Genomic DNA, 22,367 nt, shown 5'->3' with positions numbered 1-22,367 from the left:
CCAAGGGTTTTAATGGGCTCTGATGCAGAGAGGATGGGGCTGCAGGACAATGTTTAGGTGCGCAAGAAGCAAAGTTGAAATTGCTGGCTGCTCAGCCGAGTGTATCCCCATGGTAATACAAGGACCCTTCATGTAATACATGAACACATGGAGAGGGCAGTACAGGGCACTTTGACCATCCAACCATGGTGGTAACTGGGCCGGATGGTGGAGCAGTAGAGACACGGCAAGTTAGTATGGTAAGGTATAGTGATGGAGGAGGTAATAGAGAGCAGTTGAGGGGAATGGAAGAGAAAAGTGTACCAGGCAGTGACATGTTGGGGAGGTCAGAAGGAGACATTGGGTGACTTGCCTGGCCAGCAGCGGAGGGATGTGGGAGCAGGAATAGAGGCGAGTGATGGGTACATAAGACAGAGGCGATGATGGTGAGAGAGGTAATGACAGCTGATGGATGCAGGTCGCAGGGTGCAGGACTTGTGTTAACCATGTGCTGCACCTTAGCACACAGCTCGTTGACTGATGTGACTAAGGTGGTGAGTTCCATGGAACTGGTGTGGAGTGTGTGGTGACTGGGTGAGTGTGGTGTTAGGGGGAGAGCCGTGTTCACACCCTGTTTCTGTACATGACAAGAATATCTCAATTCTTTGCAACTTTGCTTTGGCATATAGGTTTTGTCAAACATATCTATACAGCTCATCCAGGACAAGGAACCTCATTTAGTGCTACCATACTGAGGCATAAGGGTTAGAGATGAGCAAACTTCAACTTTAACTGTTCCATAAAATATTTATCTTACTTTACATTTTGCCTTTGTTACAGATGGAATTTGGTCTTAAGTGTTTCCGATCCTACCCCAAACCACCACACAACATGAACATCATCATCCCAGCTCCATTCATAGACTATATGAATTTACAACTACAGCACAGAATAGTACTCTGTGAAACGCAGTGAACGGGGAGATTATATCACCAGAACGTCACATCATGGCAGAGCGGCCCGTCCCTCCGCAAAACTGGATCTGCACTTATCTCTAGCACTCTGAAATCTGGATCATCCTAGACATACAGGCTGGATTTTACAAGCGATAATAAACAAACTAATTATTTTTTATATATGGGGGTACGTTTGTTTTAGTCTGAACAAAGAGCTTAATATTATGTACTATTTTTCCAGAAAACACCCCTCAACAAGACATCACAATACCTACCACTTACAAATATTCTAATACAAAATAATAAAAAAAACTTACAACCCTCAAAAGGGCTAGATTTACTAAACTGCAGGTTTGAAAAAGTGGGGATGTTGCCTATAGCAACCAATCAGATTCTAGCTATCATTTATTTAGCACATTCTACAAAATGACAGCTAGAATCTGATTGGTTGCTATAGGCAACATCTCTACTTTTTTAAACCTGCAGTTTAGTAAATATATCCCAAAGACTCATTCATGTAAAATCAGCAAGTCCCCTCTGATTCTGCAGCACCGGCAGTCCTAGATTCATCTAGTGGGAGATAATTACTTTCGTAGTCTGAAAACTCTGTGAATTGCACAACTCTCCTTATGAGGAAGAGAAACGTTACTTGGAAATGTTCAGTAATGGAATCCATCTGGCTAACCCTCTTTATTTAATTTTCCAGTTACTTTTAATTATTAATGCAATTATTCTTATTTGAATGCTATTACTGCGCTAACAATAAGATTTAGTGTTCTGCCCGGAGCAGATTAGTCTGAAAGTGGTTTTATGGACTCGCTAATTAAACGCAGCTTTAGACAGAACAGAATATATTAAGGTTTTAATGTACTTTAAAGAGTTGCTGCAGTGGTTTCGAATGGTCTGTGATGTTCGGTGATAGATCTGTAAGCTGGCCGCAGCTCTGTGTCATTAATACAACTGTTATTGTGTCCAATAAATTTAATACCTAACTTTTTTTTGTGTGTGTGTCTACAATTGTCGTTAAAGGAGTATGTTTGAGTTTTCAATTTGGGGGCTGGTGTGTTAAATAGGAGGAGAATTATCTCTGGGTATTTTACAGGACATGTATTTTGGATCTCCTCACAAGTGAATATACTAGGTATTTAGGACACAAATTATTGTACTGACTGGTGAGACATTTGGACAGAATTTGGAACCCGCGTTTCAAATAAATGAAAAGGTTAAAGTAGTTTTAAATGCGGACCGGGTTATACCACTCCCCCCTGCCCCCCAACAAGTACATCAGTGCTGGTCGGGGACCTCAGACTGTATTAATGTGTAAGAGCATACTTGCCAACCTTTTAAAACTTCATTCTGGGAGATCCCGGACAGGGGAGCGTGGTTGAAGGGGCGGGAGGGGCGAGGCGCGATGAATCGCGGCATTTAGGCCCCACCCCCGCGACAAAATGCCGTGAATCGTGTCATTTTTACAGCAATTTGCCATTTGCGGGATACTTGCCTGCTCTCCCGGGAGTCAGGGAGACCTACCTGAAGTTCAGGAGTCTCCTGGACATTCAGGGAGAGTTGGCAAGTATGTGTAAGAGCCACAGGAGGGAGGGAATCCACATAGGGCCAAAAATCCCCCCAAAAAACGACTGTGGTCCTCAAGTTTAAAAACATTTCCTTAGCTGAAAAATGGATGTCCCTATATTATCTAGCTGCATGCAAACAATTGTCTTTTGCTATTTTAGGATCTAGGTATTTCCTTACAGTTCCCTTTAATAATCATCTGGACTGCAGTGTTCACTATCACAACCTTATTCCGATACAAAGAAAATCTCAAAAGCCCCCCTTCTCCCCCCAATTCTTTTTCGAGGCCTGTTAAGTTCTGAGAGTCCCAGATCCTCCCCTTGTTGTTCCTGCAGATAATTTTATAGCTGAAATTCAGTTGATGGTTCCGAAATTCTGCAGCTGCTGTTAGCAAAAGCAAAATCTCAGATTCATCATCATCAGCTATTTATATAGCGCCACTAATTCCGCAGCGCTGTACAGAGAACTCACATCAGTCCCTGCCCCATTGGAGCTTACAGTCTAAATTCCCTAATATACACACAGGACTGTATATGTGTATAATTCATTTCTATAAAATACATGTTTATCCATATTTATTTTAGTGTCCTTACTATACAGTTATCTGTTCTAAAAACGCCTCTAGTTTTCTGAGCATTACGTGACAGCTGTACTGTAAACACAAACATGGAACGTTGGCTGTTCTTGACATTGTGAGTTTACAGTGTAATCGCAAAACAGTCACTTCAGCAGCTGTCTCCTGTCACTGTCACTTGTCTCATGCAGGTCAGAGGAGAGAAAGAAACGAGAGTGTAATCAGTACAATATGTTTCCATCAACAGGTCTCCGCTATTGAATACAACAGAAGAGCGGAGACTCCATCTCTTAATGATCTCTTGAGGCTATGGATATAATGTATACTTTTATAGTGTACCCATTGTCTACACACACTGGAGACTTATTTTATGGTCTCAGCTAAAATCTGTATAAAACCCCTTAGTCTGAGCACACCATATAGTCGTGATGATGGATAGCAGTGCCGTGGGGGAGGGCATCAGAAGCGAGAGAGGGGATCGGAGGATTTAAGAAGGACCCTATATGCCCATGTGTGTGAGACCACCTCAAATACAGAGATGGAACTACAAGTGTCCAAGTTTCGGCTCAGCGTCCAAGTCTTGCCTAGTAGTAGAGTGGAGGTATGTGGAGCATGGACTGACAATAGACATACAGAGATATACTAGACAGAGCTCCAAGTAGGAAACTTGTGAGAGCCCTGCAGAGCCATTAAATATATTTATAGGCATACTGGGAGCAATAATGTGCCAAAGCCAAAAATATCAACTTTAAATGTCAGTGTACAAATAAGCTATCAAGTATTTATGTGCTACATGAAAAAACAGTCAGTATTTAATTTATGTGCAAAACAGAATACTAATTTGCACCCCTTCCATTGTAACATGGTTTTGTCCAGGAGACTCAAATAAGAAGTTTCTTAAGTTAAGATCCTTCATGAATCAGGACTAAGAGTTAGAATTTTATTCTCACTATTTGACCTTGCTGTGCCTATTCGCATACTGTGTGTAAAGGACGACGATACATCACTAAACAGAAGACACAACGGAGTAATAAATACAGTATGTTCAATTTTTACCTTAAAAATGAGAGTGTGAAAACCCAGTAATTTACAATATGTCCGGTTTTAATGCTCTCACATAAAATATAAATTCTAAAACATCATAAAATGAGTGATAAATCATATATACACGAGATCTGTGCTGGGGGATATTAGAGGAGGGAATTGTAGGGTGGATTTTTTTCCACCGAGGAGAACAATACCTAAAATAAGATACATAGATAATATAAAATTATATATACCAACTGTGTCCCCATGGGAATGGAAATCTGCAAATAATTGTGATATTGTAACATATAGAAAAGATTCTATAGAAAAGAGTTTAATTAAATTAAACCATTGTTGATTATAGGTCATGTGACTGAGTTAAAAAAAAGAGCAGGACCTAGGTGTCAGTGTAGATAGAAGGAATTTGGGGCAGGCAGTGATCAAAGGCAGCATTTGGGAAGAAGTCTCTTTCTTGAGAGCGGACATCTTCCGAGACACATTGGACATCTGCTCCTCTACTGTGTAACTCGTACCCTGAGAAAAGAAAGAACAGAATTGGCTTTTTCTTACCATATAAGACACACGACTATGATATTATGACAGCTATACTGAGATTTTAGCACTAATGTACTGTAAATATAGACTTATATATAAGCAGATAAGTTATCTGTTATCTCTGCATACAATGAGGTGCCTTTGACACTGGGATGCAGGCTTAAATGTTTTCTCAAAAGGTTTTTATAAAGTTTTTAGTAAAAGAATATGTAACAAACATAGCAGTTACCACAGAGTACAGTGCATAATGTAGATCCAATAAATCAGTCAGAACTGCCCATAACAGGCTTAAATGTTTTGATCAAAATATGAACCAATACCTCATATTTTCATTTTGCTAGATACACACAGATATGCAGTTTTAAGGATAAACGCTGACAACACCTGTCTTTTTGATCTGTTATCTGGAAACCTGTTATTCAAAAAGTTACGAAAAACAGAAAGACAAAAGAATAAATAATTGCTGCTATTTAGTGATGATATCATAGATACTGACATGATCACTGAGCATTGTCTCCTACAGCAATTATACCAAGTACTGCTAAACAATTATATGAGGAGAGGAATACTATGGGCAGTCTGGGGAAAGACAGGGGTAACATTTAGCTGTAATTTAGTACATTTTAGGCATGATGCTCTGTATTATGGAACAATGCCAATGTTTAGGTAAATATTACATATTAAACGACCTGATTCATTGAGGAACATAAGCCCCATCCATTGTGTGCCATATTTTGTGTGAAATTGCGCTGAGCATTCTTAGGAACGTACTATACGCCAGTACATGCGATTCATCTTGGAACGCAAATGACCCTTCCGACAGCTTACGATATGAAGGGCGGAACAGGGAAGCGTTGGTATGTATGCACATAAGCAATGTACAGTAAGGGCGTGCCAAGGTGAAGCGCATGCACATTTGTCCGATTCAAGCGCCGAGCATCTCTCAGGCACGTGATTTTTAGCCGTATCACGTGCACCAGCTACAGAGCAGGTGTAAGTGCTGATTACTAGTGATGACGGTCGTGTAAGCATGCCAGAACATGTGTACAATTAAGAGCATCTGTAAAAATGCATTTTATGTACAGTAAGCATTAATAACATTCTGATAAATGTGTTTCATGTAAAGAATGTCTGTGAAGTCCTGATGGGACGCAGACATATGGATTGTGCGTAACTTTCAGTGTGTCGTGTCTGTCTGCATACAGCAAGTGCCGTAAAGGTAGAGAGCACTTGTACCCATATTCAAATGGAAACGGTTCTTCAGATCCGCTTGTATTTGAATATGGTTGTACAATTTCAATCTGTTTTTCCCCAAAAATTCAAATAGCATTCACTTCACGTTCCTTGATGAATCAGACCCTATATGTACCAAACAAGCTTGATGACTGCAGGGGCGGATCTAGAAAACTACTGTACCCGGAGCGATTTAGGGGGGGGGTGATTTAGGCCCCGCCCCTTTCTAACAGTTTAGGCTGCCGTGTTTTAAACACAATCAGAGCAGTCGGGCAGAACACTATCCCTGCCTGTCACGGCTGGACGGACCTGCACATACTGTGCAGCCATCGGCTGCAAGTGTCTGCTAGGGGGGGCGATCGCCCCCCCCTGGATCCGCCACTGGATGACTGCCAGCTGGATGAGGGTATGGCTCTTAGTAAAAAAAAAAAAGAGTGAGAATGCCAATAATGGGTGTGGTAAGGATAAATTGGTGGGCATGACCTAAATTTGTCCCATTTTGCAATCAGGAATGCTGGCAGGCATGCATCAAGATGACAAATATAAAAATTGTTTGAGGAAAGCAGTAAACAAAATCTACTGCCCGGTAGTTTTCAGTACATAAGGAGCTGTACCTGTGTCTTGTGTGCTGGGAACATGGTACCGGTTTGGATTCAGTGATTCTCCTCTCAGACACTGGATGTCTCTATAACACTCTGGGTATTGCACAAAACTGCCCTGAAATTCTGCAAACAGAACATCAAACATTATTTAGATGAAGATCGACACAGATTGCAGAGCACAGAGAGGTTCCAGGTTTGGACCAGTGCAGGGGTGACAAAAGGCTGGATGTACAAGACTGATATCTAATAATCAAAATTCAGAGTTGAGAGTAGCTGCAGAGATGTTCTCAAACACAGGGATCATTCATTTTTATGGATGGTGAATGCTTTTAGATATCAAGATGCTTTTTGCAGGTGGAACAAATGTTTGCTCATAGTGGTGAGAGACGTAGCAGAGCTGCAGCATTCATTATGGCATATGGGATACGTGTATTAAGCTACAAATGCAAAATAGATTTCATTTTTGTGGAATAGATTATTATAATTAGCTCAAGAGGATGAAGACTGCAAATATTTGTTCCTGATTTAGTGCACAAATGCAGATGTACATTATGGGGGAAGGTACATTTATATAGGTGTAAATACCCCACAAATATATGTGTATACTGACACATTAAATACAGTACCGCAGCCTCCTTACTCTCATAATCTACAAAACACATGAATGAGGCCTAAACAGTATATTAGTAGGAAAATGGACAAGTAATTATTTAAAGGATTGATCCAAAAGTCATAGTCCCCCCTCCGCTCTATACTCAATGCGGCCGCAAGACTCATCTTCCTCTCACGCCGCTCCTCCTCTGCCTCCCCTCTCTGCCTTGCCCTACACTGGCTCCCCTTCCCCTACAGAATTCTTTTCAAACTCCTCACCACCACTTACAAGGCTCTCTCCCACTCTACTGCCCCTTATATCTCTAACCTCCTCTCCATTCACACTCCCACCCGCTCCCTGCGCTCGGCCAATGACTGCCGCCTCTCCTCCACTCTGATTACCTCTTCCCATTCCAGAATCCAGGACTTTTCCCGTGCAGCCCCCCTTCACTGGAACGACCTCCCTCGGTCCATCCGTCTCTCTCCTACTCTGTGCTCCTTCAAACGTGCACTCAAAACTCACCTCTTTCTCAAAGCCTACCAACCATCCACTTAACCACCATCTCCTCCACTCATTCTCCCCTCTCTCCCATTCCCTCAACTGGCTCCTCTTGTGCCTGGTCTGTTTACCCTCCCTTAGGATGTAAGCTCACATGAGCAGGGCCCTCTTCCCTCCTGTCTCCTCCTGTTCTTCTGCTCCGTGTCTATTGCATCTGCCTGCCTGGAGTTTCTGAAGTATTGGTACTTTTGTTTATTGTTCTGTACTGTTATACCCTGTATAGTCTACTGTTTGTACTATGTGCGGCGCTGCGGAAACCTTGTGGCGCCTAACAAATAAATGATAATAATAATGATAATAGTGGCAGTCGCAGTTACACTTGCTGATGTATTTCCATCTCAGCCCACAATCGTACAAATGGTTGAGTAGAACATTTGCATCAATGCACTTCAAGAAAGTTATGTGCTCCTTGTAGTCCAATATACACACGTATATATAGATATATATATTGTATATACAGTATATATTACATATTACAATGCAAAACTAAACTATAGAACTTAGAAATAAAAATTGCATTAAACCCTGGGTCTCATTTAATGGCTACATATCGTTTATGTATTAATGGCCCATACCTTGCATTTGTGGAGCTGTAGGACTCTGAAATGCAGAGTAGTTTTTCCCTGCTAAACACTGCTCTCCGTGGGGAGATTTGTGGTGGGAGTTCGGTGACGTTCCTCTATGTATTATTGGAGAAGAGACCGTAGACTTCATCGGGATGGTGAGGTGACCGAGAACATGGGGGGAATTCCTGCAAGAGACATACACAGGAAAAGAACAGTCATTAGCATATCTCCCAAGTGTTTGATTTCAGCAGGACAGTTGCGATCTTCGTGGTCTGTCCCATCTGTGGACATGTTTGACCCAAGCTCTCTCGGCTTCGACCAAGACCGCGGCCACGACACACAAACAGAACATGCTGCCTTCTCCCACAGATTAGAAAGTCATTGGCAAAAGTCTTGTATTTCTGATGACTTCTCCAAACATACTGCTATTTACCGCTCATATCGCAATGTCTTGGACACTGCCAAATAAATACACAAACCAATCTCATCTCTGCTCAAGTTCCCAACTCCAAATGCATTTTTAATACATTGAAATGTCTTCTCAGTCCTCCTGCACCACCCTCTCTGACCATCTCCACTACTCAAGATCTAATTAAAAGATCCAATATGAAACGGTAGCTTCTTCCCCAAGCTATATCCTGCTCAATTCCTTTCTCGCATCCTTCTCTTGATGAAGTCTCTACCTTATTATTTTCCTCAAACTCTACAACATCTACACAATCCTATCCCCTCACAAATCAGTTGTTTGCTATTCCCTCTGCTCATTCCACACGTAACTCTCCACTGGTATCTTTCCTTCATTATTCAAGAATTTTGTTCATTACTTTATTCCTCTCTCACATTAATGTACCTCCTCTCACCTCCCATGCCCCTCCACTCACCTCACATGCTGGCTTCAGTCAGACTTTCGTTCCCAACACTCCACTGAGACTGTACTGGTGAAAGTGGTCAATGACTTTATCACTGCTAAATCTAATGGTCCTTTGACCTCTCTGTATACATTTGACACTAGTATCCACTCGCATAGAAATACTGCATTCACAAGGTCTTCAGAATACCTTCCTATGCTGGTTCTCACCTTACCTATGAATAGGCTTCTTCCGTGTTTGTTTCTAAGCATCCACCTAGTTTCTGCTTCCTCTATCAGCTGGAGTACCACAGCGCTCCGTGTTGGGCTCCTTGCTCTTCTCTATCTATAACACTTCTCTTAGAAAACTAATAAGCTTTTTTCAGTTTGAGTATTTCCACTATGGGATGACCCAAATGTATATATCTTCTCCAGATCCTTCAACATCTGTCATGAAAATAGTGTAGCCGAATCTATTTATGCCATGTCATCTGGAATGTCCTATCGTCACCTCAAACTCATTATTTCAAAAACTGATCTATTAATCTACCTACAAACCAACAGAAGCTTCTTACCTGACCTCTATAATTCTGTTGATAACAAAACAATCATCTCTACCCCGTGAGCCTGCTACCTAGGTGTCATCCTTAACTCAAAACTGTCCTTTATTCATGTATCCAATTAGACTTCAAATGCATGCATTCATTCTCACACATTACTTGCTCCCACTCCTAGTTACAAGCTGGGCTGCCAAGAGAAATTTCATGCCTTGGAATAGAAACTTATTGGGGCCCCGTCCATAGTCACTGAATGGAGCACAGCCACACCAGTTTAGTGACTGCCCCCACTACTCAGGCAGGCCAGGGCCCCCAGAAAACCCACCTCTTCAGACAAGTTTTGTAAATTCTCAAACCATCTTCTTAACCCTCCCTGAAATATTTGATGTGATTACCACCCTTCCACGCAGTCCCACAAAACATTTTTTTTTATACTATACCAGTTTATATATACAAACAAACTACTTCTTCCCAAGCTAACATTGCGGTGTGACTTGCTCATACAGCCCCACTAAGCACTTTTTCTCATTGCAATCTGGCTGAACCAATACGCATTCTGTGGCACTTAACCTCATGTATCAAACTCCTAATTTGCTAAGATTGTAGGATTGCATGCAAGGCCCTCTTACCTCTTTGTTAATACCCAGTCTGAATAAGCTGCCACTATATAAATGAAAATTAATAATAAAATATCATAATCTGCAATCCAGATCTGAGAGAGAACAGGAAATAAACTCTGCACTAAAGCTGCAGCTGTAGAATTCTGATCCTGCCCCCAAGTACTAAGACAGACCAAGTGGAAAGTGAACTATCAGTTTGTGTATGTGCGTGTACTGACTCCAGCAACATAGGACATAGACTTGTTATTATCAGGTTGTGTAAGTGCATGTACTGACTTCAGCAACATAGGACATAGACTTGTTATTATCAGATTGTGTAAGTGCATGTACTGACTTCAGCAACATAGGACATAGACTTGTTATTATCAGATTGTACAAAAAGAAAGAGATTCTGTCGCACTAGTTCATCATCGGAAACTGTATCCCCAATAAATACGTTATCATGTATATGTATTATATTTCAACTAGAGAGTGCCACCTTAACTTATAATACATATATTTAGAGAAGGAGAGAAAAAGAAGTTATATTGTAGGTGCACTAACACTTTCTGATGATGGATATAGGATTGTAGATATAAGATATAACTTTTATTAGGTATTAGTTTAAAATAAGCGACATATGAGTTAAAATGGTTAAAAACTACTATTTAGTGACTCTATAGCTTTACAGGCTAATTGCAATACCATTCTAATAACAAACCTTGGTACTGATCAGCAATATCATCTAAAATATAATCCAACATACGGGGAGAATTAGTGTTAGTTCAATGTGGTTCAAATAATAGCAATATTTGATATAATTAATACCACAGTGCTACTATAATTCCTTATCAGCATAAGTCCTAATATTATGGAGACTATATGTACAGATAGCGAGTATTTTTAACTATTTTAACTCATATTTTTCGCTTATTTTAAACTAATACCTAATAAAAGTTATATCTTATATCTACAATCCTATATCCATCATCAGAAAGTGTTAGTGCACCTACAATATAACTTCTTTTTCTCTCCTTCTCTAAATATATTATCAGATTGTGTAAGTACATGTACTGACTTCAGCAACATAGGACTTAGACTTGCTATTATCAGATTGTGTAAGTGCATGTACTAACTCCAGCAACATAGGACATAGACTTGTTATTATCAGGTTGTGTAAGTGGACATACTGACTCCAGCAACATAGGACATAGACTTGTTATTATCAGGTTGTGTAAGTGCATGTACTGACTCCAGCAACATAGGGTATAGACTTGTTATTTAGTTACAGGGGCAAAAGCAAAATTTTCTTAAGGGTGATTACAGATTTTTTATTTTACAGAAATTGTACATACTCTACAAAGGACAAAAAAACATAAGAGCAGCACTGATATTGTGTCTACCTAAATAATAAATAGCTTTAAAAAAAATGATCATAAAAGCTTAACAAATAGAACGTATTCGTGTCTAGATTGATATAAAGCACTAGCCCAAAATACATGACAATATAATAAATAAAAATAATATTTAAGGAACAATGAACGTTCTACTGGCTATAGATGTATAGTGTCAGATAATATTATTGAAACCAGTGTTGGAGCTCACCTCTGTTTCCCCCAATAACAATAATGATGCAATCCAAAGTGCTTTACCTCTAATGCTGTGGAAATTATGACTGTTCTATCGTACTCCCTGCATCCAGCTAATTGAAAAAGATTAGGAAAAAATAAATGCTGACGCGTTTCACTGTGGCTGCAGAATCATCAGATGCCTCCAATGAAGCTCTTAGGTGACACCACCCTTACAGTTAATAACATCTCCCAGTTGGTCTAACATGCTACTCCGCAGACATCATTTAGTTGTGATTAAGTAGTGGAATTTTCGTAAGCAATGAGGTATATAAACTGATTTTGTGTTGTAAATAATGCATCTCATATGGTATAGCTTCCCCCTGTTATGCAAGACTGAAAAACTTTGGAGACTTGCCAGAAATAAAAATATACATTAATTCGATCCACAATGAAAAACTTAAAGTCAGGTAGGAGAATTGTTACTGAGGTCAAATGTAGCTCATCAGGTAACAAACTTGCAACACCCTTTGAGAATTCAATGTAACTGCTTGTTAAATTTACAGCTAAACGTAACTTACTAAACTATGTAACCTGTGCTGTAAGTCGTAACTAGTCAGTTCTTATGATGTTATGCCATCATTTCTGATTCTTTAAAAAACAAAACAAAAACATACCACCACTATCTGAAGAGTTCTTTCTTGCTCTGATAATTTATCCAACAACTTATTGCTTTAATTGCGCGTTGGCAGAGAGTTATTCTTGTTGAATAGAAAAATTAACCAACGGTTTCAAATTCAAAACAGTGATTTTCTAGGTTTTTCCACTGCCTTTGGAAATGTATTTTGATTTAAATATTAAATTAACTTTAATAGTTAATAGTAGATATTAAAAAAACAAAAACATTTGATGTTCCCCAGTGCTCCATGCCAAACCAACAGCCGATGACCTATGTACCTCCCATGCAGAACCTCTGAAGTAGTTATTAACACTTTATCAACCTATCAAAAATGGAAAAAAGAAAAATGGGAGAATTCAGCTACCACGGAAGCTCTGTACATCGAGAAGATGTAATAACAGGTGCTTTTTAAGACCCATTAGGTCATTTCTAACATTAACATTACTAACATTATGTACTAACATATTGGTACACGACAAGCTTTTCCCCTAAAAAATTTGTAGCGTTGACACTTCCTCTGGGTATGACACCTGGTAACAGAGAGGGGTTATATATGGGGGAAAGTGTGTAAATGTCTCTTGCCTCCATATTCACCTTAAAACATATACCCCTAAGATTATAAATCAGTTATGGTGATTCACAGTTTTGGGACTATTAGGACTTATTGATTCTGGTGGATCCAGAAAACTGAATAAATAAAATGACCCACCCACACACTACGAAGAACTGAAACAGAATGACCAAAGTCAGGATTTCACACTTCACCACCTGCCAATCACAAGCATTTTCCCATGCTGGCCACTTGTGATTGGCTGGCAAGTGGGTTGTTTTTATGGAGATTTTTTGGTTTGTTTTTTACCTCCCACAAATTTGGCTACGACAAATCAAGGAATAATAAAATATGTTATTCCATATTTAATTGAGTAGTGAACAAGAGTTTTATTAATTTAAAATGTATTTCTAACATGTGTGTGTTTTTTGTTTTACTCTTTTGGTATATAATGCATTGTTTGGAACCCCTTTCATTATACAGGGACCACCGGGGTGCCAAAGCTGTAACAACCAGAAGTCTATGGTCGAGGGGCTTGCTGTTTGGTATGCTCCCGTGGGCAGGGGACCCACAAACTGATGGTCTCCCTGCTTGCCCACTCTCTCGGATTGCCTGGGCGATTCCCGAATTCTAGGTAGGTCTCCCGGACTCCCAGGAGAGCAAGCCAGTCTCCATGACACGATTTGCTGCAAATGGCGCCATTCTGGCCCCACAGCAAAATGAAACAATGGTGCCATTGTCTAGCAGGGGTGAGGCCAAAATTACATGATTCGCTGCATTCCGCCCCTCCACACTCGTAAATCACGACCCCTTCGGGATCTCCTGAAGGGCTTTTGGATTATTATTTTATTGCACAAAGCCTTGTATATGGGGACTGTTTTACTACTGATAGAGAGCTATAGTTTCTCTATGGAACCCATTAAAATGACAGGCCTTTTCTCCAATTATATACTTGGAAGTCCAATTAACTAAGCTAACAGAAGATCTTTATAACACCAACTTTACCCTCAAACTAGTGGAAAAAAGAATCAGATCTTAAAAATTACCAACCAGAATATTAATGGGAATAATGTCTTGGGAAGAGACTTTTGAGCTTCTCTTTAACATGCGACAAGAAGCTGAGCATTCAGATTCAAGTTATTGAGGACCTCTGGCCCTTCCCTTCTCAATCTACACTCACCTGGGAACGAGATTTAAATAAACACCATGACAATGGACAGTGGTTGAGCATTAATACATCCAAGCCTTGTCTCAAAGTATATCAGTTTTAGAAACTCAATATAAGGTTATTGGCACAAATGTCCTAGTGTTCTAAGTAAAATGTTCCCCGGTTTATCAGATAAATGCTGGCGTTGGAACCGTCATAAACACCAGCCATTTTGGAAAGAGATAATAAACATCCCTAAAAAGATCTTTTGGTGACATAGTGCTGAATGGCCGTGAAATTTGGATTTTAAATATGATTATTACCCTAATTTCCAGATATAAGAAATCCCTTTGGAGACATCTCAGCTAAGGCTGCTATCTCAGCCAAATGGAAATCCCCTATTTCACCACTGATATGGGAATGATTTAACAGAATTGGGGGAAATTTATCAAGCTGCGGGTTTGATAAAGTGGAGATGTTGCCTATAGCAACCAATCAGATTCTAGTTCTCATTTTGTAGAATGTACTGAATTAATGACAGCTAGGATCTGATTGGCTGCTATAGGCAACATCTCCACTTTTTCAAACCCGCAGCTTGATAAATTTACTCCTTGATTTCTATATGTCTAGCACATCACTTTGGGAGTCTCAGATAGAAACGCAGAATTTACTGCATCTTGGTTAGAATTCAAAGAACCAGATCCATATAGAGCAGCTCTTTCACTACAGATAAGATGACGGATGAACTTCATAAATTAGGTCACTATCCATACACATGGACCCTCCCCCCATCTTTTTTTTGCATTCCCCCCTTTTTGTCTGTTTCAGTTCTCCCTGTGTTATATTTACAAAATACCAATATAAGTGATGTGACAGTTTATTAAGTTTTGTTAAACATTGTATTTGACACCTATTGGATCAATAAAGTTCAGATTAAAAAAAAAGACTGCAACATACTTACCAACTCCCGGAAACTTGTTTTCGGGAGAGGGGGCGTGACTGGAGGGCGGGCGGGATGAGACCAATCGCGTCATTTTGGCCCCGCCCCCGCTAAAAACGTAATTTGCGTCGCGGGGGGCGGGGCCAAAATGACGCGATTGGCCTCGTCCCGCCCTCCAAAATGGCGTGATTTTGGAGGGCGGGACTTGACGCGATTCTCGGTGAGATTGGGATGCGGGAGAAATGCCAGCTTGCCCGGGAGATTGACCCGAATTTCGGGAGTCTCCCGGACTTTCCGGGAGAGTTGGCATGTATGGACTACAAGCCTTTGTCAGAATATTGCATTTCTATTGATGTATTAAAATATATCCCACACAAAAAAGTGACATGTCTCCTTCTCATGAATGAAAGTATGTATTAAGCTCATAACTTGAGGTTGAACCGAGCAGTATTTGAGGAGAAAAACTTAAAAGTTTAATTAATTGACAGGGGTGGACTAAAATGGAGACTGGACTTAGATGTGATATTTACAGTGCTTCAGGAATGTTTCATTCCTCCGCAGATTGTCCTTTCATTCTGTGAAGGATCCCAAGAGTAGAGGCGGCCTAGAGGTGATGTGTGCGTTGGGTATGCTTTGCAACTGATCTCCGAAGTCCTATTCATCAGCTACTGTGACACCTTTGACGTTAATTAGTATACGCACTGGCAGCAATTTACGGGGTTCTTGGTACTAACGATCCACTTAGCAGGTAGTCAATTATTTCTAACATAATCTAAAGCCCCTTCAAGGTAAAGCTTTAGGTGGTAAGAGTAAATGTTAGTGCAGGAAGCTGCAGCTTTCCTGAGTTGTGCTAGCTCCTCAGACATTAATCAAAGTTCAGGTTCAGAGATCTCTGAAAATATTCTACCTCATGGTCTTCAATCATTGGAACGTGAAATGTGACAAGCTGACCACTCTTCATGGCTGCGACCACTGGCATCCCGCCCCCAGAGTAAACACCGACCTGATGTGGTCACATCCTGCCCGACTATTTGCAAGTAAATTAGATAATTTCACCAAAATATTTAAATGGCTAGAGCTATAGGGGAGGGGGAGATTTGTGCTTATTTTGGCACAGACTGCGATACACAATTTAACCCTTAAAGTCATACTCTTAGCTTTTAGCAGTCAATTCCTATATCACATGACTGATAGAGCATTTTAATAGAACAATTTTGTGAACAAAAATTGTTTTATAGTTGGTACTACCTTATAGTCAAAGGTACAGTGTCAATCATAGCATTTGTAATACTCGAGTATGTGTGTATATGCTCATTTCAGTTTATTTACAAATCCTTGATGCAAAAATAGAACAAATGTTATTTTAAATCGTTTGAAAATTAGACGCATTCACTGAAAATCACAGGACAAGTCTTAAAAAGGTGCAGTCACACTATAATTACCTCAGTGACCTGAAGTACGGCTTTTATGACAGGCTGCCGGCTATCTCTCTATGGGGGGAATTCAATTGACCGCAAGATAGTTTTTAACACCGTGTTAAGTAATTTTAACACTGTTTTAACTTTACCCGCTATTCAATTCCATTTTTAACGCTCAGTTTTTTTTCATGAAACGGTCCTCTCGAGTTCCAGTAGAAGGTCTATTGAAAGTATAGGTTGGTTGAGAGCCCGCCACGTTAAAAGCTATTCAACTGTTTTTTAACGCGACGCGTTAAACAGACCAATATGCTGTTTTATCTCGCATCTCTTTGGGGTGTGATAAAAATAAAAAACCTATGAAAACTATTTTAAATCATGTAATAATGAAAAAAAAAAAAAGATAAACTATGTTTATCAGTAATGCATAACAATAAAAAGTTGATTTTCTTCTGAAAAAATAATTAAACATAAAATAAAAAAAATAAAATAAAAATAAAAATCACTAATTAAATATATTCATATATGTTTATGGTACAAATATGTATGTACTAATGTGTTTTGACATGGCGTAGATGATTCTATAGTAAAAAATAGTGAAATAAAAGAATATGCTAAAGAAAGTACTGTAATGTAGATATTATCAAATAAATAGGTTGTGTAATGCAATCTAATGTATGAAAATGTATGCCAATCCTTTTTTTTGTGTTATACATGACCGCGTTAAACACTCTCCTTCACTCCCCTAAAAACTCGTAAACACCAATGATTAACGTGCATTCCCTCTTTTTCAATTGAATTGCACAAGTTTCAACGCTGCGTTAACTAAAAACGGTCGATATAGCAGTTAAAAACCCGAGTGTGATTTTTTTTTTTTTTTTTTTTAATGCTGCAGGAAAAAACCTGGTGGTCAATTGAATACCCCCCTATGACTCCCAGGAGAGCAGGCCAACCACATCCTGCCCACACACTAGCAAAAGGAGAGGGAGGAGGACCTCAATGACGCAATTGCAGCATTTTTGTGGGGGCGGAGCCAAAGTGATGCGATTTTGCCTGCACTTGCCATTTGACTCCCCCCCCCCCCCTTCCTGCAACCTATCTGCGCATGCAGTTAAATGTCGCAGCTTTGTTCTTGCTCGTCTTGACAACACTTGTTCCAGGGGTTTTGATGCTGTGTGTCTCCTAATATCACAGCAGTAATGCTTTGTTTTATTTTGCTCTGTTCAATTAGAAAAGTCACTTTAAATCCAATGCGACACAGACCAAAGTGTTGTTAATGTAGAAAGAAGAACCTGATATTTTCTAGCACTCGTATAACTGATTGAGCTGAAAAAATTCAGTATTATCACATGGTTACAATCATTTCATTAATTAAAGGAATAAGTTACCTATACCACCTGGTTATTTACACAGTGCAAAGCAGCCGCTGCGCACTGCAAATACAAATTTAGGCCCAGTATGCAACTTGATTTTTCACCAGGACCCATGGGGGAATTTTTCCATCTGGGTTACGAAAGATCAAAAAAGAAGAAAATATATATTTTTTTATATTTAAGTGGTCGACGTGGGTGTTAAGAAGTCTTTTATTTGATTAAAGTTTATTTGAAAATGTTGTTTTTTGGTTTTTGTTTTAACTCTTTTTACATATTTATTTTTACTTTAAGTCGCACACTGTGCATGTAGACTGTCTTTATTATAATCTTTGTCATGGATCTCGCAGCACAAGTCTATATAGCTGAGAACTACTGTGTCTCGTTGTCCCAACCGTACTAGACCACCGGTAGCTGCACAGAAATGCCAGTAGCCAATAACTGCTTTATTGTTCACTAATAGAGGCTGATAATCTGCTGCCTAAAGCTGGGTACACACTACATGGTTTTCGTCCAATAATCGGGTCAATCAGCCGACATACGACCGCTCGTTCAAAAGTCGGGTCAGTGTGTGCAGAGACACGATGGTCGAAAGTCTGCCCAAGTGGACGATTGTCGCCTCATTTGGTTGGTCGTACCGTTTAATATTTTCGTTCCAATGTCGTTTCCGCTGTGTAGTGTGTATAAACTTCCGACCGATCCACAACAGTGAGTACGAAATTACAGTCATTGCTCACGACAACATGGCTGTAAAAAGTCGCTAAAGGGACATCTGCTCTTCCCTTTATCGTCCTAAACAAGGCTAGTGTGTATGCAGTCCATGGACCGAGCGATCGGACCATCGATCGGCATAAAAAGTTGGTGGAAAATTCTGTAGTGTGTACCCAGCAGCCATCTGCACTTTCCCCACCAATTGTTACACCATTAACTTCTGTATCATGTGTTCCCAAAACCTCTTAAATTGTCAGCTCTTGTGGGCAGGGCCGTCTTTACCGTCAGTTTTATTTATGTATGTAACTTGTTTATGTCATACCATGAACCCTCATGATATGCGTAATATCTCAGCGCTCTATAAACAGAAAGATAATAATAATAGCAATAATAATAATTTGTCTGCTTTAGACTAAATTGCTAGAAACCTTGAATAAAATAAAATAGGATGAACACCTCGATCTACCGGTCACGTGTTGTAATAAGTCCCCATGGGAACAAGCTGTCCAGCCTTAGGGGACCTATTTATTTATCAATAACCCTTTTGCCCCGTTAATATCATCTGTCAACGCAGCGATCACATATAAATTAACGTATCAATTTACTATTGAAGTCTGTGTCAATTTACTATTAAGTCATGTCCGGGCAGTGCATCCAATAGGAGGCTGTCCCCACGATGACTACTTTCTAAAGTTAACCCTGGGTTCTGACCCGAAGTCTTTACTGCACATGCGCAGAGGTCATTTACATAAATTAATGCAGGGGAGAGCAAGAAGGCTGCCGGACAGGGATCTGAATAGCAATGAATGGCTAAGGAATGGCTAATGGCTAGCCATCGGGTCACGTTCAGAAAAGATAAGCTTTTGGGAGCTTGATACATCTGCCCAGACCGCAATCCCCATTGAGTATTATGGGGACTGCGGTGTTATGTTGTAATTTGCCTAATGCAGGAGATCTCTCTGACATGTCTGGCGTTAGGCTTTTCTTATATAATCAATGTACTTATAAATGCTTATTTATCAAGCCTTAGGGCCCCTTAGTGTTCATTGGCGGCATATAGCCAATTTGTTGCCAAATAGGATACAGTCTGGCGCTCAGGCCAGCAACAGGACCGTCCAATGTGGGCAGGCTTAGTTTTTCAAACTCAGAGTGCCAGACTCAGAGTCATTAAGGAAAGTAAGGCAAAACAAGGCGTAAATGTTCTCCGGGACAAACCATGTTACAACGCAAAGGGGTGCAAATTAGTTTATTATTTTGCACATAAGTTAAATGCTGGCTGTTTTTTCATCTAGCACACAAATACTTGATAGCTTTATTTTTACACTGAAATTTAAAGCTGATCTAGGACATGCCCTATCCCAACTATAAATCTGTCCCCACATTTTAAATTTACCTCCCCCCTCTAATACAACATGGTTTTTCCCAAGTTCAAAGATACTCCTTTTTTATGCTTTGCTCTCTTTAATGACTTAGGCCCAGAGTCTTTAGAAACAGATCTATTAGTATAATTATATATCATATCGTCCGTGCACATACCCCTCCAGAGCACTCTCAGTGACAGACAGCAGGCAGGTGGAGGGAGATTCCACCACAGGGCATCGTGAAGACACTGCAGGAGCTGGGGACATCAGCCCGGGGCTTGCTATGTTCTGGTTGTTGGTACATAAGGTATACAACCCTGGAAATGAAGGAAAAAATTACATCTTATTAAAACATTTCAATAAATGTGTTTTAAATTTTAAGAGGTCCACCAAACTGTAGATATAAATTACTAAAAGAAAAATAGCATGTAAAAGTTCCCATATTGTTTCCTACCCTTACCCTTGTGTACAATGGTGAACTAGCAGAATGCACACAATTGTCTAATGTAATGTTCTACAATTGGCTGTCAGCTGCGCCTCTCGGTAGCCTGGTAGCAGGATAAGAAATCTGCAATTGACAGAACATAGCCTATCCTGTAGATCAGTGGTCAGGAAACAGGGGTAAATAACCCCAAATCGGGTAAAAATGAAAATCCTGGGGGTAATGCTGCCGATTCACATGCTGTCAGGTGGATTGTAGACCCCTTTAAATGTGAAATTGCTGTTGTACCAGAAGAGCCTCAAGGGTTGGCAGAGGCACTTCTTGAGCTTTGATGCAATAATGAAGCACATATTGCATTTGAAAACAAACCAGATCTGTCATATTTTTGGATGTCAACAGCTGCAAAGGCATTCAAAATTGCACATGAGGAGGCAGTCTAAATGTTGCTGCCTTTTGCAACAACCTACCTTTGCGAACAAGGATTTTCCACTCTAACGAACATAAAAGCAAAGCAGAGAAATCGATTGGACGTTGAGGACTGTATCCAAATTGCTCAGACATCAAAATGCCCCAATATTGATGCTCTCGTATCAAAACTGAAGCAACATCATTTCTCCAAAACCTGACGTTTTCAAGTTGAAGCTTTCAAAGAAATTTTGAATAGATTCAATAAAATTTTGAATTCCTATAATTAATAATATATGATTTCCTTCCTTTCAAATCAAGGGGTAACGTTGGCGTATCTAAATATATTTGGGGGTAAAAGGTAAATAAAGTTCCCTGACCCCTGGTGTAGATCAAGTTTGTGTAACATTTCCATATATATTTGTGAATAATATTAATAGTTGTTTAATTTGAAAAGTATGTATATTAGGTTCAATGATCCTTTAAAAGTAGTATGTATAGTTTTGCATTACTAATAACAATATTGTTACATTTGTTGAGACTTATAATGTTGCTGCTTCCTTTTGCCCCTCCGTTATATCTTAGCAACCATCACTCACTACTTGCCAAAAAAGAGGTGAAAGAGACACATAAGAGTCAACAAGATTCTTGCTTGAGACTGGGCCAAAAGTTCATACGTCATATACTGGGAGATGTATAAGCAGCGGAGCATCTGATTGGACAGAGGCCAACGGAATCCTACAAATCGCCACATTCCATACACACCTTCTATCCTAGCAGCGTAGATGTCTGCAGATGGCACTATCCAGTTATAATAGGCTCCTCCTCCTCACGAACAGAATGACAATTGCTATCAAACAAAGGGGAAAAATCTACCTCCACAATTGTGCTGACTCTTCCTCCATCAATGTGCCACAAGAGAAGTGGTGTCCTAAGATTATTTCCCAAACTCTTTCTTTCACCCAACTAACAGACCCATGGGGGTACATTTTCCATGACCACCCACTGTTAAGAGTTACTTTACCACTTAAAACCAGCCGATTGGTTGAGCTGTGGTAGTCTACAGAAAACCCTGGAGAACATGATAATTATTGGGTGCAGCGGAGAAGAGTAACTCAATAACAATCGTGGTCCAAGGAAAGGAACTCCAGCAAACGCATGAATGAGATTGGAGTTCTCCTTTAAACTACATATAATAGTTCAGATTCTAGCTAGTTAAATATAATTTAGCTTTCTGTTGCAAAAAAAACCTTGTAAGTCATGAAATGCCTCTGCACATTAATATTGTGGTTTCTTTGAAACAAAAAACTGAAATAAGTGTTTTCAACTGGGCTATAAACCCTTACTATTACTGGTAAACACTGTCCTTGCTGCAGATGAGAGCATTAAGAGTTCACCTCTAATTCCCCACCCAGCAATACTGGGTTAACGGATTTATTATTCGGAGGAAAGCATGGTATTTACAATTAAGATTAATGGCAACAAAACAAATGCTTATCCATCTGTATGTAATTAAGGGTTTGTGAGCTGCCACATAGTCAGTGACAGTGTTCTGGCACAACA

At 39.8% G+C, this 22,367-nt stretch overlaps 1 protein-coding gene across 1 annotated transcript in view; it reads right to left on the bottom strand.

Moving 5' to 3' along the window:
- Positions 1 to 4,185: 4,185 nt before the first annotated feature.
- Positions 4,186 to 22,367, bottom strand: part of GLIS1 (GLIS family zinc finger 1) — a 126,985-nt gene continuing 108,803 nt past the window's right edge. Inside the window, exons 8-11 of the mRNA XM_075182138.1 lie at positions 20,133 to 20,274; positions 8,223 to 8,398; positions 6,510 to 6,620; positions 4,186 to 4,641 (exon numbers count right to left, since the gene is read on the bottom strand). Coding sequence (XP_075038239.1) covers positions 4,505 to 4,641; positions 6,510 to 6,620; positions 8,223 to 8,398; positions 20,133 to 20,274 — 566 coding nt within the window. The 3' untranslated portion in view covers positions 4,186 to 4,504. The remainder of the gene's footprint in view (positions 4,642 to 6,509; positions 6,621 to 8,222; positions 8,399 to 20,132; positions 20,275 to 22,367) is intronic.

Source organism: Mixophyes fleayi, chromosome 8, assembly GCF_038048845.1.
Source record: "Mixophyes fleayi isolate aMixFle1 chromosome 8, aMixFle1.hap1, whole genome shotgun sequence".
Classification (NCBI taxonomy): domain Eukaryota; kingdom Metazoa; phylum Chordata; class Amphibia; order Anura; family Limnodynastidae; genus Mixophyes; species Mixophyes fleayi.
This window is presented reverse-complemented; position numbering and strand designations above follow the sequence as displayed.